Source organism: Hyperolius riggenbachi, chromosome 3, assembly GCF_040937935.1.
Source record: "Hyperolius riggenbachi isolate aHypRig1 chromosome 3, aHypRig1.pri, whole genome shotgun sequence".
NCBI lineage: Eukaryota > Metazoa > Chordata > Amphibia > Anura > Hyperoliidae > Hyperolius > Hyperolius riggenbachi.
The window spans coordinates 218064570-218092411 of NC_090648.1; the positions used below are offsets into that span (position 1 = coordinate 218064570).

Below are 27842 nucleotides of genomic sequence, written 5' to 3' on the forward strand. Positions count from 1 at the left end.
TAACGATTGAGAAGGTGCTGAGTGTGAACCTTCATTTTGTTTACTGAAATGTTGGCTTGGTTCTTAATATGCAAAAGAACTTCATCCTAATGAGACTGTGAGAGGACTGGTTCAAAGAATATGGTGTGCTGCTGTTCCTAATTGGCTGCAGTTCCTCTGGCAATGTGGCGATACAGATGGAAACCATTCATTAAGTCTTACTGGGATTCTGTAACAAAGAAAGAGGGTTTATAAATATTCTGTTAAGTGAGAATACAAATTGATGATTTGGTTCTGCATTAGTCCATATTTTTAACAGGGAGTCCATGGTCTGAGTCCAGCTGGCGACATCTTACTAATCATAACAATAAACTGCTAGTGCTACAATTACCTATATAGAAATTAACCTAGAGGCTGGTAGCATGGTTTAGGATGGTAAACTGTTTTTAGAAGATAAATGAGGTGGAGAGCAGGCGCGTTAACTTGGGATCTCCTTGAGAAGCTGTTTACGGTCAATGGTGATTTGGAAGGTCTCAGTTCCTGTAATACCTCCGGAGCATCATTAGGACCTGAAATCACATGGTACGCAGCATATTTTACTGCAATCAGTTTGAAAAGTATGCCCCAGCGGTACTGAATACCTTTTTCCTTTAGCAATGTACTGTAGTAAGAGGGCGTAACTTCCTCCTTTTGCTAATGGAACATTTGAACATCATGACCCCTGAAGTTATATAAAACAAGACACGTTTATATTAAAACTTTTCTCCCGGAGGACTCAAAGCACTTTGGGGCTGCAGCTACTTAGGGCATGCTCCACCAGGATCATTAGGGAGCCTTGCCTAAAGATTCCTTAAGTTTGTATGTACTGGCTTGAGTCAGGATTTGAACCCTGGTCCAATCCTACATCAAAGGCAACAGCCTTAACCAGGACCCTACCCAGCTGACCCAGATGGCATACTCCTGGTCCTGAAGGCAATAATCTCCTTGGCCTCATTATGGCAAACCAATTGCAAAGTAAATGGTACTTCCCACCCTTCTGTTCAGAATCCTCACAACTGCTTGTAAACTCAGACCCTCACATTAGGGGAATGTAAATGGCTGTAAGAGAGAAAGCTGTTTTTAGTATTGCATTCAGGTTGCTAGGCAGTAGGAGCATGTTGTGAGGTTACTTTCCTGCTGTATGGGCTGGAAAGTTAAGTATCAGGCTGAACAGATCAGTAAATGATCTGTTCAGCCTGATATCTGATCACCTTCAATCACTCCTCACAGCACATTTCTGGCAGAGTTTAGAAGCCCCTTCTTTTCCCAGCCACCTCATCTTCTGCAGTCTATAATGAAAGAATGATTTTTGGAAGTGTGGAGAACGCATTGAGAAAGGAAACCTATTAACTCTTCCAGACGTTTATGGTTGCCTTGCATTATTATTATGGTTTTCTCTGTTTGTACTCCCCCGCATATGCCCATATAGACCTGCTGGTATTTCAGGTCTACTATAGTCTCTCTGGTAGACTCAAAAGAGGATACAACCCCAGCAGGCAGAAGGATCTGCCCAGATTGACAGTGTGACCAAACCTTAATGTTTACTTTGGCAAGGGCATATGGTTTAATATTCAGCATGTAATAAATTTAGATTCACATGATCAAGGAAGGTTTTGTCATCCACCACTTCTTAAACTCTGCTGCATGACAAATTTTTCTTTGACTTGCTAACAAATAGGATATCTGACAGTAAATGCAGAAACCAAATTAGCATGTAGATACAGACTTATCTTTGGCGAATATGTGATATTGCACACATTAATACAAGTATCCTGCATGTAACTGAGGACTTTTGTTTATACAGACAACATTCACAAGTAAGGGCACAGTCCCACACCCTTACTTGACCCTTTTTATGTAGAGCTCACTGCCAAAAGTGCATCTGGCAGAATTACATAGGGCAGGAAGAGACTATGACCACATCTGTGAGTCACAGGATGGATCTGCTGAGTATTCCACTGGTGTCTGAAAAAAAAGGAAACAGGCTTAACGCCTTGATTAACCGCTTCATTGAATGATTTGACTGTTTTTATACAAATGTACAAAAAGCACTATACTCTGTTAGTTTTTGTTATAAGTGGGAAGTCATCAGAGTTCAGCAGCACTGTATGTGACTGAAACACAAAAAATTAAAATTATTTTCATTAAAACATAGAACAATGAATACAAATTGTGCAGTACTCAGGGCCGGATTTGTACTTTTTACTGCCCAAGGCCCACTACCTCCAGCCGCCCCATGACAACAGCGGTGTTAAGGTAGCAATTAATACAACTCTCTCGATGATTGATAGTCCAATTCAATCTTCATAGCAATCGAAAACAATAATTCAGGACCACAAATGGAAAGAAAGCTGCTATTTAATTTAACAAGATTGACAAAGTTGTTCCATTAATTTTTCCATGAATCTGATCAAATTCATTTTCCATTAGTGGTTTTGAATGATCATTTTTGATCAATATTGTCTGGAGAATTGTATCGTTAATGGCCACGGATAGGGTTATCGGACATAGGAAAGGAAAGAAGTTAGAAATTCTGCAGGATCAGGATATTAGGGTATGGAATTTAAGAAAAAAAAGCTGTTTAGGGGAAATTAATAGCTAGGCCTTTTGGCAATATAGGGTGAGGCTAGTAATTTGAGAATAGGGTTATGGGAAAAGGGATAACATTAAGTATTAGGTTAGGGTTATTTATTAAAAGATTATAGTGATTAATAACCAGCCTAGCGGTATGGACGAGCTCAGCTCGTCCATTACCGCCGGAGGCTGCCGCTCAGGCCCTGCTGGGCCGATTGAAATCAAATAAAAAGGAGCACACGCAGCCGGCACTTTTCCAGCCGCGTGTGCTACCTGATCGCCACCGCAGCGTGACGATCCGCCGCGTGCAGCGGCGAAAGAGGGTCCCCCCAGCCGCCCGAGCCCAGCGCAGCCGGACCAAACACTTCCGGCCAGCGGTAAGGGCTGGATCGGAGGCGGCTGACGTCCATGACGTCACTCCACTCGTCGCCATGGCGACGAGGAAAGCATAACAAGAAGGGCCGCTCATCGCGGCCTTTCTTGTTACTTCAGATCGCCGGAGGCGATCAGAAGTACGCATTAGGAGCGCCCTCTAGTGGGCTTTCATGCAGCCAACTTTCAGTTGGCTGCATGCAATAGTTTTTTTTTATTAAAAAAAAAACGTCCGGTCGCCAGCCTGGCGATCTTAATAGAACGCCAGGCTGGTTAAACTGACTGACGATGGTCAGCGACACAACTATGTACTCTGTAATGTGCTGAAGAACATGTCAACACTATATAAATACATACCAATAATATGGGAGGACACTAGACTGTGGTAGGATTAGATAGTGAGCTCCTGTGAGAACAGTCAGTGACATGACTATGTACTCTGTAATGTGCTGCAAAAGGTGCCAGTGCTAGCTGCCAGTGGGAAAGCTTTCCTCCTGGTGGCACTGGCAGTGCCAGCTGCCAGTGGGACAGCTTTCCTCCTGGTGCAGCAGCAACAACTTAGAACTAAATGCTCTCAAAACCATGGAGATGATAATAGACTTTAGGAGATCTCCCCCCCAGCACCTCCCCTTAACCATAAATGGATCCACAATAACCCAAGTAGAGTCATTCAAGTTTCTTGGGTCCACGATCTCAAACGACTTAAAATGGGACAACAACACTGCCACTATTGTCAAGAAAGCACAACAGAGAATGTACCATCTGCGGTAGCTGAAAAAGTTTGGCCTACCTCAAAAGCTAATGGTGCAGTTCTACACTGCAATCATCGAATCCACCATAACATCATCTATGACTGTATGGTTCGGCTCCTGCTCAGCATTAGAAAAGGGGAGGCTGCAGCGCATCATCCGATCAGCGGAAAGGATAATTGGCTGTAGCTTACCTTCCCTGCAGGATCTTTACACTAGCAGGTGCAGAAAGAGAGCAACCAAAATTACCTCTGACCCCTCCCACCCAGCTCACTCCATCTTCCAGCGCATGCCTTCAGGAGTAAGATTCCGGTCAATCGCTACCAAAACCTCCAGACACAGGAACAGTTTTTTTCCTCAAGCGGTAGCCATACTTAATGCTGAACCACGTTAGAGCTGCTAGGACTGAAAGTAATCAGCACAGAACTAAACATGAACAATTCTCACATTGCTTACTGCCACTATACTTATAATGTCCTTAACTTGTAATATTCACACTGTCTGTCCTTGTATTGTTTTTTGTTTGTGTTTGTTAAGCAACTGCCAAGACAAATTCCTTGTAGGTGCAAACTTACTTGGCGAAAATAAATTGATTCTGATTCTGATATAAATACATAATAATGATATGGTAGGACATTAGACTATGACTATGGTAGGATTAGAGTGTGAGCTCCTCTGAGGACAGTCAGTGACATGACTATGTACTCTGTAAACTGCTGTAGAAGATGTCAGTGCTATATAAATACATAATAATAATATGGTAATAATAATATGGTAGGACATTAGACTATGACTATGGTAGGATTAGAGTGTGAGCTCCTCTGAGAACAGTCAGTGACATGACTATCTACTCTGTAGAGTGCTGCCGGAGAAGTCAGTGCTATATAAATACATAATAATAATATGGTAGGACATACTATGACTATGGTAGGATTAGATTGTGAGCTCCTCTGAGGACAGTCAGTGACATGACTATGTACTCTGTAATGTGCTGCAGAAGGTGCCAGTGCTATATAAATACATAATAATAATATGGTAGGACATTACACAATTACTACGGTAGGATTAGAGTGTGAGCTCCTCTGAGGACAGTCAGTGACATGACTATGTACTCTGTAGAGTGCTGCAGGAGAAGTCAGTGCTATATAAATACATAATAATAATATGGTAGGACAGACTATGACTATGGTAGGATTAGAGTGTGAGCTCCTCTGAGGACAGTCAGTGACATGACTATGTACTCTGTAGAGTGCTGCAGGAGAAGTCAGTGCTATATAAATACATAATAATAATATGGTAGGACAGACTATGACTATGGTAGGATTAGAGATCTCCTCTGAGGACAGTCAGTGGCAAGGCTATGTACTCTGTACAGTGCTGCAGAAGATGTCAGTACTATATAAATACATAATAATAATATGGTAGGGCATTAGACTATGACTATGGTAGGATTAGACTTTGAGCTCCTCTGAGAACAGTCAGTGACATGACTATGTACTCTGTAAAGTGCTGCAGAAGGTGTCAGTGCTATATGAATACATAATAATAATTTTCTTAACATCTTAGTAAGGGGGCTTTTAGGACCATTGTAGTCCCTTACACACTCCAATGAGTTTTGGGTCACCATGAGCTTGCTGGTTAGTCTGTCCCTCTCGGTGTTACAAGCCCTACTGCATAGAGCCAAATTAATCCATGATATGCACTGATGAGGATCAAACAATCCGAAACAGTCTGTATGCATGTTGGATTATTATGGCTCTGTACAAATTAACAAGATGACACATCATTGCATTCCAGCGGTTCTGGAGGTGTGTTTAGCTTCTAAGGGTACAATGGTTAATTTGCATATATTCAGCAGTGATGCCTTGGGAGACATCTCAAGCTCACTCCAACCTGAATTATCACAAATTCTTTCTGTTTTAAGAAAGCAAACTTTTGTTTTTCTTAACATCTTAGTAAGGGGGCTTTTAGGACCATTGTAGTCCCTTACACACTCCAATGAGTTTTGGGTCACCATGAGCTTGCTGGTTAGTCTGTCCCTCTCGGTGTTACAAGCCCAACTGCATAGAGCCAAATTAATCCATGCCATGCACTGATGAGGATCAAACAATCCGAAACAGTCTGTATGCATGTTGGATTATTATGGCTCTGTACAAATTAACAAGATGACACATCATTGCATTCCAGCGGTTCTGGAGGTGTGTTTAGCTTCTAAGGGTACAATGGTTAATTTGCATATATTCAGCAGTGATGCCTTGGGAGACATCTCAAGCTCACTCCAACCTGAATTATCGCAAATTCTTTCTGTTTTAAGAAAGCAAACTTTTGTTTTTCATAATAATAATATGGTAGGGCATTAGACTACGACTATGGTAGGATTAGATTGTGAGCTCCTGAGGACAGTCTGAGTGACAGGACCATGTACTCTGTAATGTGCTATAGAGGATAGTGTTCTCTCTCTCTCTTTCTCATCTGTGACCAGAAGACCAAAAAAAAATAACAAAGAAACCAGTGAGGGAATGAAAGGTAATTGCTGTGGAAGGGAGGGGGAGAAGAGGAAAGCTGCCGATTAACTAAACAAGATAGTAGTAGTGACAGGGCTGCCTGCATGAACATAGAACTGAAAGACTTTAGCCAGCTGGTCACTCTCTCCATAGAAGTTTAGCAATAGGCAGCATGCTGCAAGTGAGGAAAATGGCTGTAATCTGCACACACATCTCCCCCCTCTGACGCTACAAGTAATCTGCACTGCAGTGCACAGTGCAATCACATAGCTCACTCCCTGTCCCTGACGCTGTCAGCAGTGCCTCCTCCACACGCATAGCTTACTTATCTGTGAATCTTCTTCCTTCGCTCAAACCTCCCGGTCTGCTGGCTCAGCCCCGCCCCTCAGAGTGAGAGAGAGGAGAGGCAGGGCGCTCTTTTCTCTGTGCACTACCACGCACGCAGGATAAACTGTAGGACAGCGCGGTAGCAGACCGCTCAACAGCTGATCTGCTGCCCGTGTGCAACACCCGCCCCAGCTCTACTGTCGGCAGGTTTCCGCCCTAGGAACCGGCCTAGGTTGCCTGTGCGGAAATCCGGCCATGGCAGTACTGTATGAGATGCCTGCAGACAGAGATGCTGTCTTTTATGGAATGAATAAAGAATAAGGGCTAGTTCAAGGTGCTCAGTTGCGTTGCAGAATAATTCTGTATATCGGCTCAATGCCCATACAAGTCTATGGGCCTGTTCACAGTACTGTGTTGTAACTGATCACTTTATTCTAACTGCCTGCATGCAGCACGGTGGCGTAGTGGTTAAGCGCTGGGTCCCTGGTTTGAATCCCAGCCAGGTCAACATCTGCAAGGAGTTTGTGTGTTCTCTCTGTGTCTGTGTGGGTTTCCTCCGGGCACTCCGGTTTCCTCCCACATCCTAAAAACATACAGATAAGTTAATTAGCTTCCCCTCGAAATTGGCCCAAGACTACAATACATGCACTACACAATATATACATATGACTATGGTAGGGACTAGATTGTGAGCTCCTTTGAGGAACAGTTAGTTACAAGACTATATATATATATATATATATATATATATATATATATATATATATATATATACTCTGTACAGCGCTGCGGAAGATGTCGGCGCTATATGATGTCAGCGCTATATAAATACTAAATAATAATAATAATGCAGGCTTGGCATTAAAGTCTATGGCCAGTCTCCATTGCAGTTTACACACATTATAATGCCTGCGATATGCAACTGTGAACCTAGCCTCAAGATTTTAACTACGTTTATGTGCACCTTTACTTTATCTGTTAGTGTCATAACACCCAAGTTATACTTACTGCAAATGGCACCTTGCCGGAAATTGAAGTTTTACAGCACCTCAAATCGTTGATTGTGTGATTTCTATGGTCTTGGGGATTTTGATGATTAGCATTATCTGTCTTGAGTCTTCCAATGGCACAGGAAGGCCTGGCGGTTCTGCATTTCCAGTTGTATTACCTGGCTGCACAATTACCTATTGAATTATGTATTCAGAAGTGGCTAAAGAGTCAAGCCGCTCTAAATACTGAAGCTGACATTGTAAATTCTTTTGATATGTCTGAAAAATTACCAAATACTGTGGTTGGCAGGGGCGTAGCAATAGGGGTTGCAGAGGTTGCGACTGCATTGGGGCCCTTGGGCCAGAGGGGCCCTCCCTCAACTGCATTATTAGCTCTCTACTGGTCCTGTGCTCATAATAATCACTTCTATAGAATAGTAGTAATCATTAAGAAACTGCTCCTCATCCCCTTCTTGCACCTCTGACACTGTAGTTGCCATTGGCAGGTTTCGGTGCGCCATATCAATTGTTATGTATAGAGTGCTTGGGAGGCCCCATATAAAACTTGTATCGGGGACCACATCTCCTTAGCTACGCCACTGGTAGTTGGTTTAGTCCAAAAAAGCAAAAAACCTTTGCGCTAAAATAATCCAAAGTATGCGGTTGGTCAGTGTCCTGCTGGCCTGTTGTAGCAGTAAATTCAACAGATGATAAACAATGGACCCTGAGGTCTTGGTGTATCAAAATTTTAAAGACCTTGTCCTGAAGAGAAGGGTTGACATAAGGGCTGATGTCCTCCCCTGAAGGAGGAGAAGCTCCAACCCGCTTACAGAGAAGAAGAAATCTGTCTGAACATGATTGTTCTGCGCACGAGTCCAATCAACACAAGGACTGCACACCTGCATTCTGTGCGGCGTCCCGAGTCCGCAGATATGAGGCATGAGGGTTATTACATTTGTAGTATTACAGTGTTATTTTGAGACTGTATTACTCCAGATTCAAAAGTTCGATTGGTCTGAAAACCTCTCAGAACTGGTGCCAGGCTGAACCCAACAACCTGTGTGAAGGTGAGTAACATAGGACCTTTCCAATCCATGAAATATGAAGAAAACACATATTGGACAGATAAGATCGTCTTTCTCTCAGCTTTGGAGCTAGGTGTGAAAATTGCAGACACAGGGTCTGGCAAGGAGAATATCTATGACATCCTGTCAACCTTAATTTACAAGTTTTGCCAGCAAGGTGCTGGGCAAGTGTTACTTGTACTTGGGAAAAGCCCCCTTGGATGTGACTCTGAGAGCTCAGCTATTAGCAGGGGATGTTTAATTGTCAAGCCTAGCTTCTTAGCTCTGAGATATGTACTGATGTATTAGATTATGAAATATGGTGGATGCGTCACAACTTCCATTAAAGGTTTTTATAAAACATCTAAATTACTCTCACAAATTTCTAGTACGATTTCACCTAGCAACTATTTTGATAAAATGCTAAATATGCACTCATTACAAGTGAAACTGCAATACCATGAAGAAATGCATACAGCCATATGCAAATCACAGTACCGGTAGAAGAGAGTCATATGCAGATGATTAAGTTTTAGTTAGTACATAATGGGTCAATGACACTTAGTTTTGGGTGAGACCATATCCTGCAGCATGACCTTAATCTGCTGATGTCAAGCGTGTTAAGCATGTGAGTACCATCCAGCGATGTGTGATATAATAAAGGCAGGAATAGAGGCCTGCGCAGGTCTACTTTTTTAGAACCAGACCCGATCCATTTTCTGCGGAAACTGCTACCTGCACCCAACCCTCGAGGCTCCAGAACCGCAACCCCGCCCACAACCCACTTTTCAGCTGTCTAATGCAGCCGTGAAGAGCGGGCGGCAGGGAGCTGTTATAGTTACCTGTCCGGATGGAGGAAGGAATGGAGGAGAAGCCGATCCAGCCATCTGGACAGGTAACTATAACCGCTCCCTGCTGACCGCTCAACCTGACCCAAAATTAAAACCCGAACCCAATAAGTATTTTGGGTTACTCGCTGTGGATACTCCACCCGACGCAGGCCTCTAGCAGGAATATCAGAAAGCACACCAAAGAAGTTGTGGATTGAATAGGGTCACAACAGAGCACACAGACCATCAGATTTGCTGTATGGCTCGGTTAGCTGTTTGCAGCGGCACATGGCATCCAAAACAGCATGCCTTCATCAACAGTTGCACCAGTGTGCAACCAAACCATCCATCCCAAACCATGATGCCCATGTGGAGTCAGTATGATGCTCAGTGATATGTGTTGGCAAAGTGGTGTACCTTAGCATGCCGCCACAAAAGTCGATGGTTGTCATTCCTTTACAGGCAGAAGTAACTTTCATCCCTAAACAATACCCAATACCATTTATTGGTCCAGTTGCAATGATAGTTTCACCATTTCAGACAAGCAGTACTTTGTTGAGGGCTCCATGGCACCCCACTGACTGGCCACCGTGCAGAGCTGTACTTCATGTACCAATTGCAAATGGTTTAGTTGCACACAGGTGCAACCAGTGATGGTGGCAGGCTGTTTTGAATGTCACTTGCCATTGCAATGGATCTTAACAAGTCATTCGGTGAATCTGCTGGTATGTATGCTTTGTTGTGCACCTGTTCTATCCACTCCCTCTTCATCGTGTTCTCTTACATAGTTACATAGTTATTTTTGTTGAAAAAAGACATACATCCATCGAGTTCAACCAGAGAACAAAGTACAACTCCAGCCTACTCCCTCACATATCCCTGTTAATCCAGAGGAAGGCAAAAAAACCCTTACAAGGCATGGTCCAATTAGCCCCAAAGGGGAAAAAATTCCTTCCCAACTCCAGATGGCATCAGATAACATCCCTGGATCAACATCATTGGGCATTACCTAGTAATTGTAGCCATGGATGTCTTTCAACGCAAGGAAAGCATCTAAGCCCCCTTTAAATTCAGGTATAGAGTTTGTCATAACGACTTCCTGTGGCAATGCATTCCACATCTTAATCACTCTTACTGTAAAGAACCCTTTCCTAAATAAATGGTCAAAACATTTTTCCTCCATGCACAGATCATGTCCTCTAGTCCTCTGAGAAGGCCTAGGGACAAAAAGCTCATCCACCAAGCTATTATATTGCCATCTGATGTATTTATATATGTTAATTAGATCCCCTCTAAGGCGTCTTTTCTCTAGACTAAATAAACCCAGTTATCTAACCTTTCTTGGTAAGTGAGACCTTCCATCCCACGTATCAATTTTGTTGATCGTCTCTGCACCTGCTGTAAAACTGCAATATCTTTTTTGTAATGTGGTGCCCAGAACTGATTTTCTTGCATCCTATTGAGAAACACATCGCTGGCTGGTACTCACGTCGTGACCAACATGCATGGCATTTACATGCATTGACAAATTTAGGTCACGAAAATCCAGGATACTGGGTGTCACGCTACCCGATAAACACTAAATATTAATCATTTGCATGTTACTCTCTCTCCTACCAGTACTGTGATTTGAATATCGCTACGAGCATTTCTTCATGATAGTGTGGCAATTTCATGTGCAATGAGAATAGAAATCTGTTACATATGATATTAACTATATTATTATAAATCTTGAGGAGATGCACACTGTCTAAATCTTCATCAATGTGCCCAGCAATGGAATCACCACTCCACCAGTTTAGCAAATAAATTCGCTGGCACCATCAGTATTTTCAGTTCTTTTATTCAGTACTATCACATAAATACAGCCAGTATACAGTGGCTGTATTTATGTGATAGTACTGAATAAAAGAGCTGAAAATACTGATGGTGCCAGCGAATTTATTTGATTAACTATATTATTATTTATTGTATTTATAAAGCCCCAACATATTACGCCGTACTGGACACTAAATACATACAATGATACAAAGGATGACAGACATAAAAAGGTTATACAACATAGGACAAAGCTATACAAGGCAAACAGGGTACAAGATACACGATCTTGCAATTTTGGGCTGGTTAGGTAGGCCAAGTAATACCAGTACAAGGCTGTCATAGGAAAGGAGCACATGATCATGTAGAAAACACTATGGAAGGGAGAACCCTAAAATAGGCTTACAATTTAAGGGGGGTTGGGGGAGGTGGACACACTAGGTAGGGCTGTGGAATAACTATTCAGTAGAGAGATTCTGTGTGGTAGGGGGTGGGTAGGCCATCTTAAAGAGGTGGCTTTTTGAGGGCTTGCTTAAATGTGTTGAAGGAGGGAGCAAGTCTGATGGGCGGTGGAAGGGAGTTCCATACGGTGGGGGCGGCTTTTGAGAAATCCTGCAGGCGCACATGGAAGTGGGAAATGCGTGGGGAAGTTAGGCAAAGGTTGTTGGAGGACCGGAGGGGAGGACCTGGTGTATACCTGTGAACAAGCTCCGAGATGTAGGTAGGGCAGGTTTTGTGCACAGATTTATAGGCCAGGCATAGAATCTTGAAACTTGTTCTGAATTGGATAGGGAGCCAGTACAGGGATTTACAGAGGGGAGACTTGAAGCAGAGCAGTGAGAAGAATCGATGAACCTTGCAGCTGTGTTCATAACGGATTGAAGGGGACAATGCTTTTCAATGGGAGGCCAGACAGGAGGTAGTTGCAGCAATCAAGACAGGAAATGATGAGGGCATGGATGAGCAGCTACATCAATCAACTATTTATTGATGGAGAATTTAAAAGTTATGCACAACTGAAGGGAGAGTTTAAATTTCAACTGCAGCATGCTGCACAGGCTCAAGTAGGCCTTAGCGGGGTTACTTTCCTCACAACTAAATTAGAAAAACTCTTTCTGGTGGATGACTCTTCCAAACAGAGCACCAGACATTTTAATTTATTGCTGTCACATGTGAAACCCTTCGATGGCACATCAATGTTGGATTGCACAGGTACCTCCCCACCAACCACGCAGGTCCCCAACAGCACTACAATGCAACCGCCAACCAGGGTTTCCCCTTCATGATGTAAGAATGATAAAGTGAACTGCATTATCATTTTTCTCCCCAAAAAAATAGTTATGCAAAGCACAGAGCAACAGAAGAGTTGTGTTATCTGTCAATGTTACAGCAGCTTTTGCCTGGCTCTGACATGTTCCAGCTTTCACTTTAGTTGTATTAGGATGCATCCACATCCAAATACAGCCTGTGTCACTGTACAAGATCTCAATTATTCTCGTTCTGCATTGGAAGTTGTTGTTTTTTTTTTGTCTTTTTCAAGCCTGGCTGCCCTGCTGATCCATTGACCCTAAGGGCCCTTTTCCACTACCTAACATGTCCATGAATCTGATTTGGTGTATGCGTTTCGACGCATTGCATGACGGTGGGAAGATGCCTTTCTGCATGAATCAGTGCTGCTGGTACTAATTATACTCAACATGCAATTGATTGCTGTAACGATCGGTGAAGCACAGAGAGGATCTGATTACCGGTGATCTGCAGTATCACTGGGAATACAGATGTATACCAGATTATAAGTGATCTGCAGTATCACCGATAATCCGATATACCAGCTAACCTCTGTTCACCTGAGTAGAGTGTAGTGTTTGGTGTAACAGTAACACTTAAGAGGACTAGACCTCAGAGCAGTGAGGAGTACTGCACAGATTCCTCCCGAAGACCTGAACTCTCCAAGGCGGGAGAAGTCGGGCTAAGAGTAGGAAGGATTATCTTAGAGTGACACTCTGGAGGAAGTGTCACTAACAAGACAGGGAACCGCCTCTAATAGTAGGTCGGTTCTCGAGGTCGGACAAGCCAGGTTGTAAACACACAGACAGATAAAGTACAGATTCAGAAGGCGGAGGCGGAGTCAAGGTACAGGCGGGGTTCGGCAACAGGGTATCAGATATATCGAGGTACAAAATCAGGAGGCAGAAGCAGAGTCTAAGGACGCACCGGAGTTCGGCAACAGAGTATCAGAATGGCAAGGTACAAGATCAGAGTTCAGGAGGATAGTCAGGCAGGCAAAGGGTCATAACAGATAATCACAATCAAACTAGTACTTTAAGCTATCAACAGAATCTAGCTAAGTGTAGGATTACAGCTCCAGCTGGTCCCGGCACACTTAAGGATCTGACTAAGGGTCTGAGTGCTCCCACGTATGTGATTGCAAAGCCAGACAACCAGCAACTGAACAGCCAGCAGTATATATACACAGGTATCTCTCCAGCACCTCCCTAATTGCTGAACCAATGAGGAGTGGAGCCAGAGTCAGCTGACCAGCCTGGTCAGCTGACTCACTTCTGGCCATCATATTTTCTGCCTCAGCGCGCGCGCGTCACTACCAACGCTGGTGGACTATGAGTCCCAGCCACACCAGCACTGTCCCTGGCATCCGCCGCGGGAGCCGCCGCACTGCACGCGGCGGCCTTTCCGCGTTCACCGCTGCTCACGCGGCGTGCGGCGGCACCTCCATGCGGCGCCGCCATGCTGGATGCGGAAGCAGCCGCCCCGCTCTGAGAGCGAGCGGCTGTGCTTCCGCGCTTCCTTACAATTGCATTATGCGATTTAACCACTTGCCGACCGCCCACAGCCGATGGGCGGCGGCAAAGTGGATCCCTAAAGGACCACAATATGCCCAAGGGCGTTGCGTCCTTTTCGTATGCCGGGGGAGCGATCGCGTCATTGATGACACGCGCTTCCCCGACAACTGGCTCCGCCCACCCGCCGCAACATCCCGCCGGCCATACGGAAGCGCCGGCGGGATGTTAACCCCGCAATCGCCGCTACAAAGTGTATAATACACTTTGTAATGTATACAAAGTGTATTATACAAGCTGCCTCGTGCCCTGGTGGTCCCAGTGTCCGAGGGACCACCAGGGCAGGCTGCAGCCAACCTAGTCTGCACCCAAACACACTGATCTGCCCCCCCCACCCCCTGATTGCCCACAGCACCCCTCAGACCCCCCCCCTGCCCAGCCCCCAGACCACTGATTGCACCCAATCACCCATCAATCACTCCCTGTCACTATCTGTCAACGCTATTTTTTTTTATCCCCCCCCTGCCCCCTCCTGATCACCCTCCCACCCCTCAGATTCTCCCCAGACCCCCCCCCCCGTGTACTGTATGCATCTATCCCCCCTGATCACCTGTCAATCACCCATCAATCACCCCCTGTCACTGCCACCCAACAATCAGCCCCTAACCTGCCCCTTGCGGGCAATCTGATCACCCACCCACACCAATAGATCGCCCGCAGATCCGACATCAGATCACCTCCCAAATCCATTGTTTACATCTATTCTCTCCTCTAAACACCCACTAATTACCCATCAATCACCCCCTATCACCACCTGTCACTTTTACCTATCAGATGAGACCCTAATCTGCCCCTTGCGGGCACCCAATCACCCGCCCACACGCTCAGATTGCCCTCTGACCCCCCCTTATCAATTCACCAGTGCATTAATTACATCTGTTATTCCCTGTAATAACCCACTGATCACCTGTCAATCACCTGCCAATCACCTATCACCCATCAATCACCCCCTGTCACTGCCACCCATCAATCATCCCCTGTCACTGCCACCCATCAATCACCCCCTGTCACTGCCACCCATCAATCAGTTCCTAACCTGCCCCTTGCGGGCAATCTGATCACCCACCCACACCATCCGATCGCCTGCAGACCCGCAGTCAGATCACCTCCCAAGTGCATTGCATCTGTTCTCTCCTCTAAACACCCACTAATTACCCATCAATCACCCCCTGTCACTGCTACCCATCAGATTAGACCCCTATCTGCCCCTAGGGCACCCAATCACCCGCCTCAGACCCCAGCCCTGATCACCTCGCCAGTGCATTACTTGCATCTATTCCCCTCACTAATCACACCTTGAGACACCCATCAATCACCTCCTGTCACCACCTGTCACCCCCTAGCACACCTACCCATCAGATCAGGCCCTAATTTGCCCCGTGTGGGCTCCTGATCACTCGGCCAAACCCTCAGATCCCCCTCAGACCCCCTTCCGATCACCTCCCCAGTGCATTGAGTGCATCTATTTTCCCCTCTAACCACCCCCTGAGACACCCATCAATCACCTCCTGTCACCCCCCTAGCACTCCTATCCATCAGATCAGGCCCAATACAACTTGTCATCTAAAAGGCCACCCTGCTTATGACCGATTCCACAAAATTCGGCCCCTCATAGACCACCTGTCATCAAAATTTGCAGATGCTTATACCCCTGAACAGTCATTTTGAGACATTTGGTTTCCAGACTACTCACGGTTTTGGGCCCGTAAAATGCCAGGGCGGTATAGGAACCGCACAAGTGACCCCATTTTAGAAAAAAGACACCCCAAGGTATTCCGTTAGGTGTATGACGAGTTCATAGAAGATTTTATTTTTTTGTCAAAAGTTAGCGGAAATTGATTTTTATTGTTTTTTTTTCACAAAGTGTCATTTTTCACTAACTTGTGACAAAAAATAAAATCTTCTATGAACTCGCCATACACCTAACGGAATACCTTGGGGTGTCTTCTTTCTAAAATGGGGTCACTTGTGGGGTTCCTATACTGCCCTGGCATTTTAGGGGCCCTAAACCGTGAGGAGTAGTCTAGAAAACAAATGCCTCAAAATGACCTGTGAATAGGACGTTGGGCCCCTTAGCGCACCTAGGCTGCAAAAAAAGTGTCACACATGTGGTATCGCCATACTCAGGAGAAGTAGTATAATGTGTTTTGGGGTGTATTTTTCCACATACCCATGCTGGGTGGGAGAAATCTCTCTGTAAATGGACAATTGTGTGTAAAAAAAGCAAACAATTGTCATGTACAGAGATATTTCTACCACCCAGCATGGGTATGTGTAAAAATACACCCCAAAACACATACTACTTCTCCTGAGTACAGCGGTACCACATGTGTGGCACATTTTTACACCCTAAGTGTGCTAAGGGGCCCAAAGTCCAATGAGTACCTTTAGGATTTCACAGGTCATTTTGCGACATTTGGTTTCAAGACTACTCCTCACGGTTTAGGGCCCCTAAAATGCCAGGGCAGTATAGGAACCCCACAAATGACCCCATTCTAGAAAGAAGACACCCAAAGGTATTCTGTTAGGAGTATGGTGAGTTCATAGATGATTTTATTTTTTGTCACAAGTTAGCGGAATATGACACTTTGTGAAGAAAAACAATTTAAATCAATTTCCGCTAACTTGTGGCAAAAAATAAAATCTTCTATGAACTCACCATACTCCTAACGGAATACCTTGGGGTGTCTTCTTTCCAAAATGGGGTCATTAGTGGGGTTCCTATACTGCCCTGGCATTTTAGGGGCCCTAAACCGTGAGGAGTAGTCTTGAAACAAAATTTCTCAAAATGACCTGTGAAATCCTAAAGGTACTCATTGGACTTTGGGCCCCTTAGCGCAGATAGGGTGCAAAAAAGTGCCACACATGTGGTATCGCCGTACTCGGGAGAAGTAGTATAATGCATGGGTATGTGTAAAAATGCACCCCAAAACACATTGTACTACTTCTCCCGAGTACGGCGATACCACATGTGTGGCACTTTTTTGCACCCTAACTGCGCTAAGGGGTCCAAAGTCCAATGAGTACCTTTAGGATTTCACAGGTCATTTTGCAGCATTTGATTTCCAGACTACTCCCCACAGTTTAGGGCCCCTAAAATGCCAGGGCAGTAATAGGAACCCCACAAATGACCCCATTCTAGAAAGAAGACACCCCAAGGTATTCCATTAGGAGTATGGTGAGTTCATAGAAGCTTTTATATTTTGTCACAAGTTAGCGGAAAGTGACACTTTGTGAAAAAAAAACAATACAAATCAATTTCCGCTAACTTGTGACAAAAAATAAAATCTTCTATGAACTCACCATACTCCTAACGGAATACCTTTGGGTGTCTTCTTTCTAAAATGGGGTAATTTGTGGGGTTCCTATACTGCCCTGGCATTTTAGGGGCCCTAAACCGTGAGGAGTAGTCTTGAAACAAAAATGACCTGTGAAATCCTAAAGGTACTCATTGGACTTTGGGCCCCTTAGCGCAGTTAGGGTGCAAAAAAGTGCCACACATGTGGTATCTGATGCTGAGTGGGAGAAATATCTCTGTAAATGGACAATTGTGTGTAAAAAAATAAATAAAAAAATTGTCATTTACAGAGATATTTCTCCCACCCAGCATGGGTATGTGTAAAAATACACCCCAAAACACATTACACTACTTCTCCTGAGTACGGCAATACCACATGTGTGGCACTTTTTTGCAGCCTAACTGCGCTAAGGGGCCCAAAGTCCAATGAGCACCTTTAGGCTTTACAGGGGTGCTTACAATTTAGCACCCCCCAAAATGCCAGGACAGTAAACACACCCCACAAATGACCCCATTTTGGAAAGTAGACCCTTCAAGGTATTCAGAGAGGAGCATAGTGAGTCCGTGGCAGATTTCATTTTTTTTTTTGTCGCAAGTTAGAAGAAATGGAAACTTTTTTTTTTTTTGTCACAAAGTGTCATTTTCCGCTAACTTGTGACAAAAAATAAAATCTTCTATGAACTCACCATGCCTCTCAGTGAATACTTTGGGATGTCTTCTTTCCAAAATGGGGTCATTTGGGGGGTATTTATACTATCCTGGAATTTTAACACCTCATGAAACATGACAGGTGGGCAGAAAAGTCAGAGATGCTTGAAAATGGGAAAATTCACTTTTGGCACCATAGTTTGTAAACGCTATAACTTTTACCCAATCCAATAAATATACACTGAATGTTTTTTTTTTATCAAAGACATGTAGCAGAATAACTTTCGCGCTCAAATGTATAGGAAATTTTACTTTATTTGAAAAATGTCAGCACAGAAAGTTAAAAAAGTCATTTTTTTGACAAAATTCATGTCTTTTTTGATGAATATAATAAAAACTAAAACTCGCAGCAGCAATCAAATAGCACCAAAAGAAAGCTGTATTAGTGAGAAGAAAAGGAGGTAAAATTCATTTAGGTGGTAGGTTGTATGAGCGAGCAATAAACCGTGAAAGCTGCAGTGGTCTGAATGGAGAAAAAGGCTCTGGTCCTTAAGGGGTAGAAAGACTGTGGTCCTCAAGTGGATAAAGCGGAATATAACCCTGCATTTCAACTTTGCTCTAAAACATTATTTACAGTATATTATATGCAACCAGCATTTTTTTTTACTAGACCAGCATTGGAAGGGTTACACAGGGCTTTAAAGTCCCTAGAGATTTCTGCAGACGCATCCGAACTTGAGTTAGATACTTTTTGTTTACATGAATGTATCTAAGTGTTTATTGTGACTCATCTCTCTCACTGAGAAGGAGTTGGAGGACAGCCAAAGAGTGTGTAACATTTCTAAATATATACATATAACTAAATAGAATGTAACTGTCTGAACGTCTGCACGGAACTTAAAACCTCTGTGTTTAACCCTTCCAATGCTGGTTTAGTAAAAAAAAAAATGCTTTTTGCATATAATATGCTGTAAATAATGTTTTAGAGCAAAGTTGAAATGCAGGGTTATATTCCGCTTTAATGTTCCCGGAGGTGCTACATCATAATGCGCAGGAACGCTTCATTAAATACTTTCATGTTACCTTGCATATCGCACCCTATTCGTCATAACAGACTGCACCACACATAAGTGTGAAAGGGTTCTAATACTTTAAGTCATAGACCCTGAACAAGCATGTAGATTCCAAGTTTCTGACTGAAGTCTGACTGGATTAGCTGCATGCTTGTTTCAGGTATGAATTAGACAGTGTTGAGCCAAAATTTGCATAATTTCACGTTTCTGTAACTACGGACGCGAATTTTGCTGCTATGACCCAAATTCGTAACTGCCATACAAACCATAATTTGGTATAGGCAGTAATGTACCCCCTGTATAGGCAGCAAGGTACCCCCAGAAAAGGCAGTACGGTGCCGTCACTATAGGTGGTAAGGTGCCCCCCAATATAGTTGGTGAGGTGTGCCCATAATAGGTGGTAAGGTGTCCCCAAAATAGGTGGTAAAGTGCCCCAATACAGGTGTAAGGTGCTCCAGAATAGGTGGTAAGGTCCCCCCAGTATAGTTGGTAAGGTGCCCCAGTATAGGTGGTAAGGTGCCCCAGAATAGGTGGTAAGGTGCCCCCAATATAGGTGGTAAGGTGTCTCCAGTATAGGTGGTAAGGTGCCTCAAGTATAGATGGTAAGATGCCCCCAATATAGGTGGTAAGGTTCCGCAGTATAGATGGTAATGTGCCCCTAGAATAGGTGGTAAGTTGCCCCCAGAATAGATGGTAAGGTGCCCCCAGTATAGGTGTTAAGGTGCCCCCAGGATAGTGTAACGGTTAATGCCACTACTCAGATGACTGATTATTGGTGATCTGTGGAATCACCAAGAATACAGTCGCTATACTCGATTATGTGTGATCCGCAGAATCACCAATAATACCAGTATAGCAAGAACGAGAGCAGAGCATGAGTGTGTGTCTGGTACCACCGTAACACTAATGGTTTTACAGGACCTTACCACAGGAGCAGTGGCGTAGCTAAGGAGCTATGGGCCCTGATGCAAGTTTTACATTGGGGGCCCCCCCAAGCATGCTATACATAACAATTGATATGGTGCACCAAAACCTGCCGAAGACAACCACACTGTCAGAGATGCAAGAAGGGAATGGGGATCAGTTTGTTTATGATTACCACTATTCAAAGTATCTGTAGAAGTGATTATAATCAGCACAGGACCAATAAAGCGCTAATACTGTGGTTGAGGGAGGGCCCCTTGGGGCCCCTCTAGCCCAAGGGCCCCGATGCGGTCGCAACCTCTGCACCCCCTATTGCTACGCCCCTGCACAGGAGTTGGTAAGGAACACTCAGGACACCAACAGAACAGACTAGACACAAGGCCCCCTAGTGGGGCTGGAAGATACAGACAGAGAAATACGATACTAACGGTCACCTGTGGAGAAGGTAGTTCAGACTTGACTGCAGTCTAAGAGATACAAATAACACGGCTCTAATGGTCACCTGTGGAGCAGGTGATTCAGACCTTACTGCAGTCTAAGAGATACAAATAATACGGCTGTAATGGTCACCTGTGGAGCAGGTGATTCAAACTTTACTGCAGTCTAGAGATACAAATAACACGGCTCTAATGGTCACCTGTGGAGCAGGTGATTTAGACCTTACTGCAGTCTAAGAGATACAAATAACCCGGCTCTAATGGTCACCTGTGGAGCAGGTGATTCAGACCTTACTGCAGTCTAAGAGATACAAATAACCCGACTCTAATGGTCACCTGTGGAGCAGGTGATTCAGACCTTACTGCAGTCTAAGAGATACAAATAACCCGACTCTAATGGTCACCTGTGGAGCAGGTGTTTCAGACCTTACTGCAGTCTAAGAGATACAAATAACACGGTTCTAATGGTCACCGGTGGAGCAGGTGATTCAGACCTTACTGCAGTCTAAGAGATACAAATAATACGGCTCTAATGGTCATCTGAGCGAGTGTGAGTGTTAAGGTGCGAACAGTAATACTTTGGGGACCGCCCCTGAAAGACAGGTGAAAGAGCAGATAGGAATACTGCTCAGCAACAAGTTCCTTTCCGTAGTCTGGACTCTCCACGGGGAGAAGTCAGACAGGGAGAGGGAAGGACAGAACGTGAGTGACACCAATGGAGGAAGTGTCACTGACAGATCTGCGAACTATCTCCTAACAGGAGTGATAGTTCTCGAGGTCAGGCAAGCCAGGTCGTAAACACATGGACAGATACAGTACAGATTCAGAAGGCAGAAGCGGAGTCTAGTAAACAGGCAGAGTTCGGCAACAGGCTATCAGATATATCGGGGTACAGAATCAGGAGGCAGATGCAGAGTCTAAGGGTAAGCCGGAGTTCGGCAACAGAGTATCAGAATAGCAAGGTACAGGATCAGAGTTCAGAAGAATAGTCAGGCAAGCAGAAGGTCATAACAGATAATACAGTATAATTTCCTAACGCTAAGGTGTGAGATCCGTGGCCGTCAACACCTTTGGAAACTATGCTAGAACACAGATACAGACAATTAGTATTTTAAGCTATCAACAGAATCTGGCTAAGTGTGGATCCCCGGCTCTGGCCGGTTCTAGCACACTTTGGGATATAACTATGGTCTGAGTGCTGACACACAAGCGTTCACAACGACAGACAAAGACAGAGTAACAACTCCAGGTTTAAATACTGACAGCAGATTCAAGCAGCCCCGCCCAAGGGGCTGAACCAAAGTGCAAGGAAGATTGACAGGTGGAAGTCAGCTGACCACAAAGTCAGCTGATCTGTCTCCTCTGCCCATAAAGGTCCTTTAGCTCCATGTAAAGGTCCTTTTGCTCCATGCGCAGGCGTGTGGACCCAAGCTGCTGCAACAGAGATCCCTGTCCCAGCTGAGTCGGGAAGCGACACCCGGGATGGATTGGCCAGAGAGGTGACATCAGGTGTGAAAGCAGCTGCGCTGCTTTCCACCACAGAGGTAACGTTTAAGATCGTTACAGATAGGTGTTAAAATGTCACCTTATAAGCTGTTGAAGGTGTCCAAGGTGAGTACCTTTCCAGTTTTAGACCTTTAGATCAGCACAGAGACAGTAAGGCCTGCAGATCAGCACGGAACCCAAGGGCAGAGCAGTGCATGGTAAAAGCCCAAATCATATCAAATGCAGGAAGTCACGAGTGATGTTTCTTCTGCATCTGAAGTTACTGTGCACTGCTCTGTCCTCGGGTCCCACGCTGATCTGCAGGTCTGAAGGGCAGACAGTGGCCAAGGGAAAATGTAGGCCTGGTTAAAGAGAACAGCACCGTTGCCATAGCAATGGGCACTGGCGTCATATGGAACAATGCTGCTGGTGGCTGCCGCAGATTTGTTGTACCTGCTTTGGGGGCACCACTGTAGGTACGTCACTGAATCGTAACAAACCTTCTACAGTACTTCTCTGGATGTGTGCAAAAACGCAAACACTACATAGCAGTTTTTCATGTACACTGATGCATGTGTTACTGAATGCCCACCGTATAAACATAGTCTAAATGACAAGACTATATACTCTGAAAAGCACTGCAGAAGATGTCATCACTATGTAAGAACAAATTAAATAAAATGTTTGATGAACAGAACTAAATGCTGCAGAAATTTTTTCATCCAAACATGTAGTTAACCATTACTGCCCGAAAGAACATTTTTCTCTCTTCTACAGTACTATCAATGGCAATCACATTCGTACCTTTAGCTATTGGATTTATACAATACAATACAATAACATTTCTATAGCGCTTTTCTCCCATAGGACTCAAAGCGCTTAGGCTCTCTCAGATTCAGTAATTAGTAGGATGAAGTATTCACACAACAAAAGTTATATTTCTGCAAATGCCAAACTGGTGGGTTTTCAGTCTGGATTTAAACACGTCCAGGGATGGAGCTGTCCTGATCTGTTGAGGTAAGGAGTTCCAAAACGTAGGGGCAGCATGACAGAAGGCTCTGGGACCAAAAGTTTCCAAGTGGACTCTGGGTATGACTAGATTATTAGAACCTGTTGATCTGAGAATGCGGGGATTGCTACGCAGCTGCAACATATCTTTCATGTATCCAGGGCCTAAATTATTCAGGGATTTAAATGTCAGTAGGCCGATCTTGAATAGGACCCTCCATTCTATAGGTAGCCAGTGTGCTGGTTAGAGCGACACCCTTTAGTTCCTGGCAAGTGATGTGAGTTTAAAAAGTAAAAAAGATACCTACCTCAGCAAAGAGAAGCCTCTGGATAATCCATAGGTTTTCCCCATCCTCCTCATCCCCACCTATCCAGCGCTGGGACCCTCTGAACCCACAGTATTTGACATCAGCTTGTCGAATAGGTTAGAGGAACCGCACTCCCCTCTGTGTACAAGCGCAAACACAAGATGAGTCACGCCTGAGCAGTATCACGGAGCTGCTCATGCACAGCTTTTTCCTCCGTGCATGAGAAGCTCCATGCTACTGCGAAGGCTTGGGCCATGCGCTCCCCCACATAATGTGCCACATTTGTATGCTGTCACGAGCGCAGTTGTGAAGAAGGTCCCAACTAGAACCAGTGGGCTGCAGGAGGATTGGGAAGCCTCTAGGTCATCCAGAGGCTTTAATCTAGTGAGATATCTAACTTCCGTCTTTTTTAAACTCACAGGTTAACTTTAAACAATGGAAATAGCCTGTCTGTCTTGCTCATCCTCTGCCTTTTAAATACCACTTCACTAATCAATTTTCCCCATCATGTTCAATCACATGATCATAATTTCAATTGATTTCTGGTCAAAATCAATCAAAACTATAGACTAGCCTGGAAAAAAAGATCATATTTGAAAGATGGCTGGGGTGCAGTGGTATGGAATTGCCTGGACTCCCCAGGACTCCCACAAGCTATAGTGCTCCCCCAGAGCTCCTGCAAAGCATTAGTGGCAGCAGAGGGCAGTCACCACTCCTCTGTCCAGCCTTTGCGTTCCCTCCAATTTGTGCCCTTTCCTCTTCATCTCCCCCTCTCCTCTTCATCTCTGAACCGGGAACTAAAAGCTGTGAGGAGGGCCTACTCCGACAAGCTGAAGCTCAGTCTCCAGTCAAACAACTCCAGGGAGGTCTGGAAAGGTCTTAGGGCAGTTACCAACTTCAAGTCTGCCCACCAACAGGCGATCCCTAGCATACAACTAGACGAGGAACTCAATGAGTTTTATTGTAGGTTCGAGCACCTCACCACACTGAAGGATATTCCCCTCCACCCATCCCACGGGGGCATGACGATGCTTCGGCGTCTATTAAAGTCCAGGAATAGGATGTACTGCGTCAACTCCGCAAACTCAACCGCAGGAAGGCTGCAGGCCCGGATGGCGTGTCATCAATGTGTCTAAAAACCTGTGCAGTCCAGCTAGCTCCCATCCTTACCTCCATCTACAATAGGTCCCTAGCGGAAGGCGGGGTTCCCCCTTGCTTCAAAAGGTCTACAATTATCCCAGTCCCCAAGAAAGCAGGAAACACTGAACACAACAACTTCAGACCCGTAGCCCTCACTCCCATCATCATGAAGGTCCTCGAGCATCTTGTTCTTGCTGTCGTGAAAAGCTCCACCGATGCCCTCCTCGATCCTCATCAATTCGCATATAGGGCGAACAGGTCAGTTGAGGATGCCATCAATGTCAGCCTGGCGTACATCACAGAGCATCTCGACAGACCTGGTTCCTATGCCAGAATCCTGCTCTTGGACTTCTGCAGGTGGGTCAGGGACTTTCTCACGAACAGAACACAGCAAGTCAAGCTCGGTAACTGCTCCTCCAGTGTGAGAACCACCAACATAGGGGCACCGCAGGGGTGTGTACTGTCCCCACTTCTGTTCTCCCTATACACCAACAATTGCACCTCAACTGCTGACTCTGTTACGATCATCAAATTCGCGGATGACACAACCATCATCGGTCTCATCAGCAGCAACAATGAGCAGGCCTACCGCAGTGAGATTGAGAGGATCTGTAACTGGTGTAAGGAAAACAATCTCGTTCTCAATGCATCCAAGACTGTCGAACTAATTGTAGACTTCAGAAAACTCCCTCCCGCCCTCCCACCAGTCCTCATTGAGGAGACTGAAGTCTCCAGGGCTCCAAGTGTTCGGTTCCTGGGCACCACCATCACCAGTGACCTAAGATGGGGGCAAAATACCACCAGCATCCAGAAGAATGCCCAGCGGAGGCTATTTTTCCTGCGCCAGTTGAAGAAATTCAGCATCCCGCGTGTTCTGCTCACCAGTTTCTACTCCGCAACAGTTGAGTCCATCCTCTGCTCCTCCACCATTGTCTGGTATACGGGGGCCAACGCTAGAGACAAGTACAAACTTCAGAGAGTAATTAGCGATGCGGAAAAGATCATTGGCACGACCCATCAGGTGATGTATGGTCAACTTATAGTGAACTTATCACTCATTTTTTAGAAACCCCTTAAATTAACCACTCCTAAGAGGCTTGTATATTGTGTTGGGTTTTGGAGAGGGCAGTGAGCATTCATTCATTTACCTACAGGGGACTGCTCTGTAGCCCCCCCATATGCAGACCGCCATCTTCTCTGTCACTGCAGGTTGAAGTGCTCACGTTGATGTCACACATCCCTGACCATGCAGTGCTTGCCGAGAAATGTAGTTCATTTGTGTGTTGTGCTCACGGTACAGGGACAGAGAAAATGGGTGCTGGTATATAGACAGGGGCTATGGTGCTGCCCCTTTAGGCAAGTGAATGCTTGCCCTAAAACCCCCCACTGTGTACAAACGTCCCTTTGGGGGAGGTTAGTTTGAGAAGTATGCAGCACTTAGGAGTGACAAAGGTTTTATACTCCTGAGTTCTGTACATACGCTACATGGATGTCGCCCAACGAGGATTGATCCCTAGGGCGACATCACTGGGCAAACGCTGTACAAACGCAGTTAGCCTGCAGGCTAATGACACCTTTGGTTGCAATGAGAGGGTGGGGTGGTGAGGGCTGATAAAGAGGCGCTGATGTGATGTCATGCAGCAGACAGAGGTCAAAGCAATCCACCATATTGATGCGCCTAGCAGAGCTTCGGTTGGTAACTGCTGTACATACGCCGGACTATTGGCAGAGGCAGTCATTATTGGCCACCTCAGCCAACTTTAATCTAGCATGCATATGGTACATTAGCCATAGACCCTGAACAAACATGCAGATCAAATGTTCCTGACTGGATTACCCCATATGCTTGTTTCAAGCATGCGGTTCCCATGCCACTGCAGTCAAAGGGTACAGGACTGCCAAGCTACTGGTATTGTAAAGAAATGAATATGGCAGCCTCTATGTCCTGCTCACTTCAGGTTTCTCAGGGTGAAGAAGACAGCTAAAATGTGCCATTGCCCCTCTTTATATCCGTCCAACAGCCAGGTCCAGCACCGGAGCTGCGTCTGCATACACCGGGCTAGGCAGCCTGCAGCACATGACGTTACCATTGTGACCGTGCTTCCTAATGCACTACAACTAGAACAAGTGCTGCCCTTTATACCTCTTTCTTTTGTATTTTATTCTTTAATCTGTATGAAAAGTCTGTTCCCAGCAAAGCACCAAGCACCCAGACAGCTTTCGGAGAGCTGACGCAGAACGGGCTCCTCCTTTCTCCGCCTTCAGACCGCAGGCAGCTCTCGCGAGATTGGAGTGCTCGTTGCGGGAGGAGACCGAGAGAGGGGGGAGCGGCGGACACCGGACCCCAGGCCCGAGAGACCGGACACCCCTTTGGCTGTGTCTACCTCTCTCAGTGCGCACATGGACCGCTGCAACCTTTCCCCTCTGCCTGCCACCCTCCTGCTGGTGCTGCTAGTCTCGTGCGGCCTTCTCCTGGGACCGGTCAGCGGCACCCAGAACGGTAAGGAGAGCTGCATGCAGGGAGGGGGGCGAGCGAGCGGGAGGAGGCATGATGATGGAGGAGCGAGTGCTGCGTGAGGCTGCTGCAGAGGATTCCATTATGGCAGAAGCGCAGAGGAGGCATACGTCCTATAGGAAGCTATGTTCCCCAGTCTAGCTGTGGCAGGTTACACCCAGTATATACAGTGTAGGGGAGAACACGATCCCACGGATCGCTTGCTGTAGTAATGGAGGAAGGCTAGTCCAGAGACCTGTGTGTTTCTTCTATACATAACATGTGCATGCTGCTCAGCTCAGTAATGTGTCTGCTTATAGATCAGCGCACAGTGACATTTGTCTCTCCATCTCCAGCCTATTGCCACCCATGGCACATAAGGATGCCATTTGCAGAATGCAGATGGATTGCTGCAAAATAGAAAGTTTCAGCTGTATCAAAACGTACAATCATTGACCTTCTGTATGGTAACAATTTAACTGGAGAATGCCTTCATGCACATTGGTATGTGTAGAACCTACTGTGTTATGTCTATACAATGCAAATTGTCTCCTTTTCCAGAAAAGCAGTTTTAAACACTGCAGTGTATAGTGTTTGCAGAGCAATAAATGTTTACAGATATCTGCCGTCAGTTGTCATATGTACTGTGATAATCTTATTTTTAAAACTGTGCCTGCCTTCCAAAAAATATTAAAATGTTATTTTCTTTTGTCTTGCTTAAATGTGCATGATTTATTTTTTCTTCTTATTTGCTTAGCTACTTGTGACCCCTGCCCTCCCATAAGTCACAAGCTGCTAAGCCTTGTCATTGTGCATGTATGAGATCATTTCGAGATCTTCTCTCATGTTCTTCTATAATTCAGTGTCTCTGCCTGTGTTAACCAGTTTGTCTGTATTTTGTCTTCATTGCAACCTGTTTTGTGA

The 27842-nt window shown here is 45.1% G+C and overlaps 1 protein-coding gene and 1 long non-coding RNA gene across 2 annotated transcripts in view; one reads left to right on the forward strand and one right to left on the reverse strand.

Annotated features, from left to right (window-relative positions):
- Positions 1–6956: 6956 nt before the first annotated feature.
- On the reverse strand, positions 6957–26675 carry LOC137563377 (uncharacterized). The gene is made up of 2 exons (XR_011030339.1): positions 26568–26675; positions 6957–7127 (listed from the first exon to the last, which is right to left on the reverse strand). It is a non-coding gene; the product is annotated as an uncharacterized lncRNA (long non-coding RNA).
- Positions 26676–26682: 7 nt separating this feature from the next.
- The window catches only part of NPTN (neuroplastin), a 102823-nt gene continuing 101663 nt past the window's right edge, over positions 26683–27842 (forward strand). Inside the window, exon 1 of the mRNA XM_068275743.1 lies at positions 26683–26924. Within this exon, the coding sequence (XP_068131844.1) occupies positions 26825–26924 (100 nt within the window). The 5' untranslated portion in view covers positions 26683–26824. The remainder of the gene's footprint in view (positions 26925–27842) is intronic.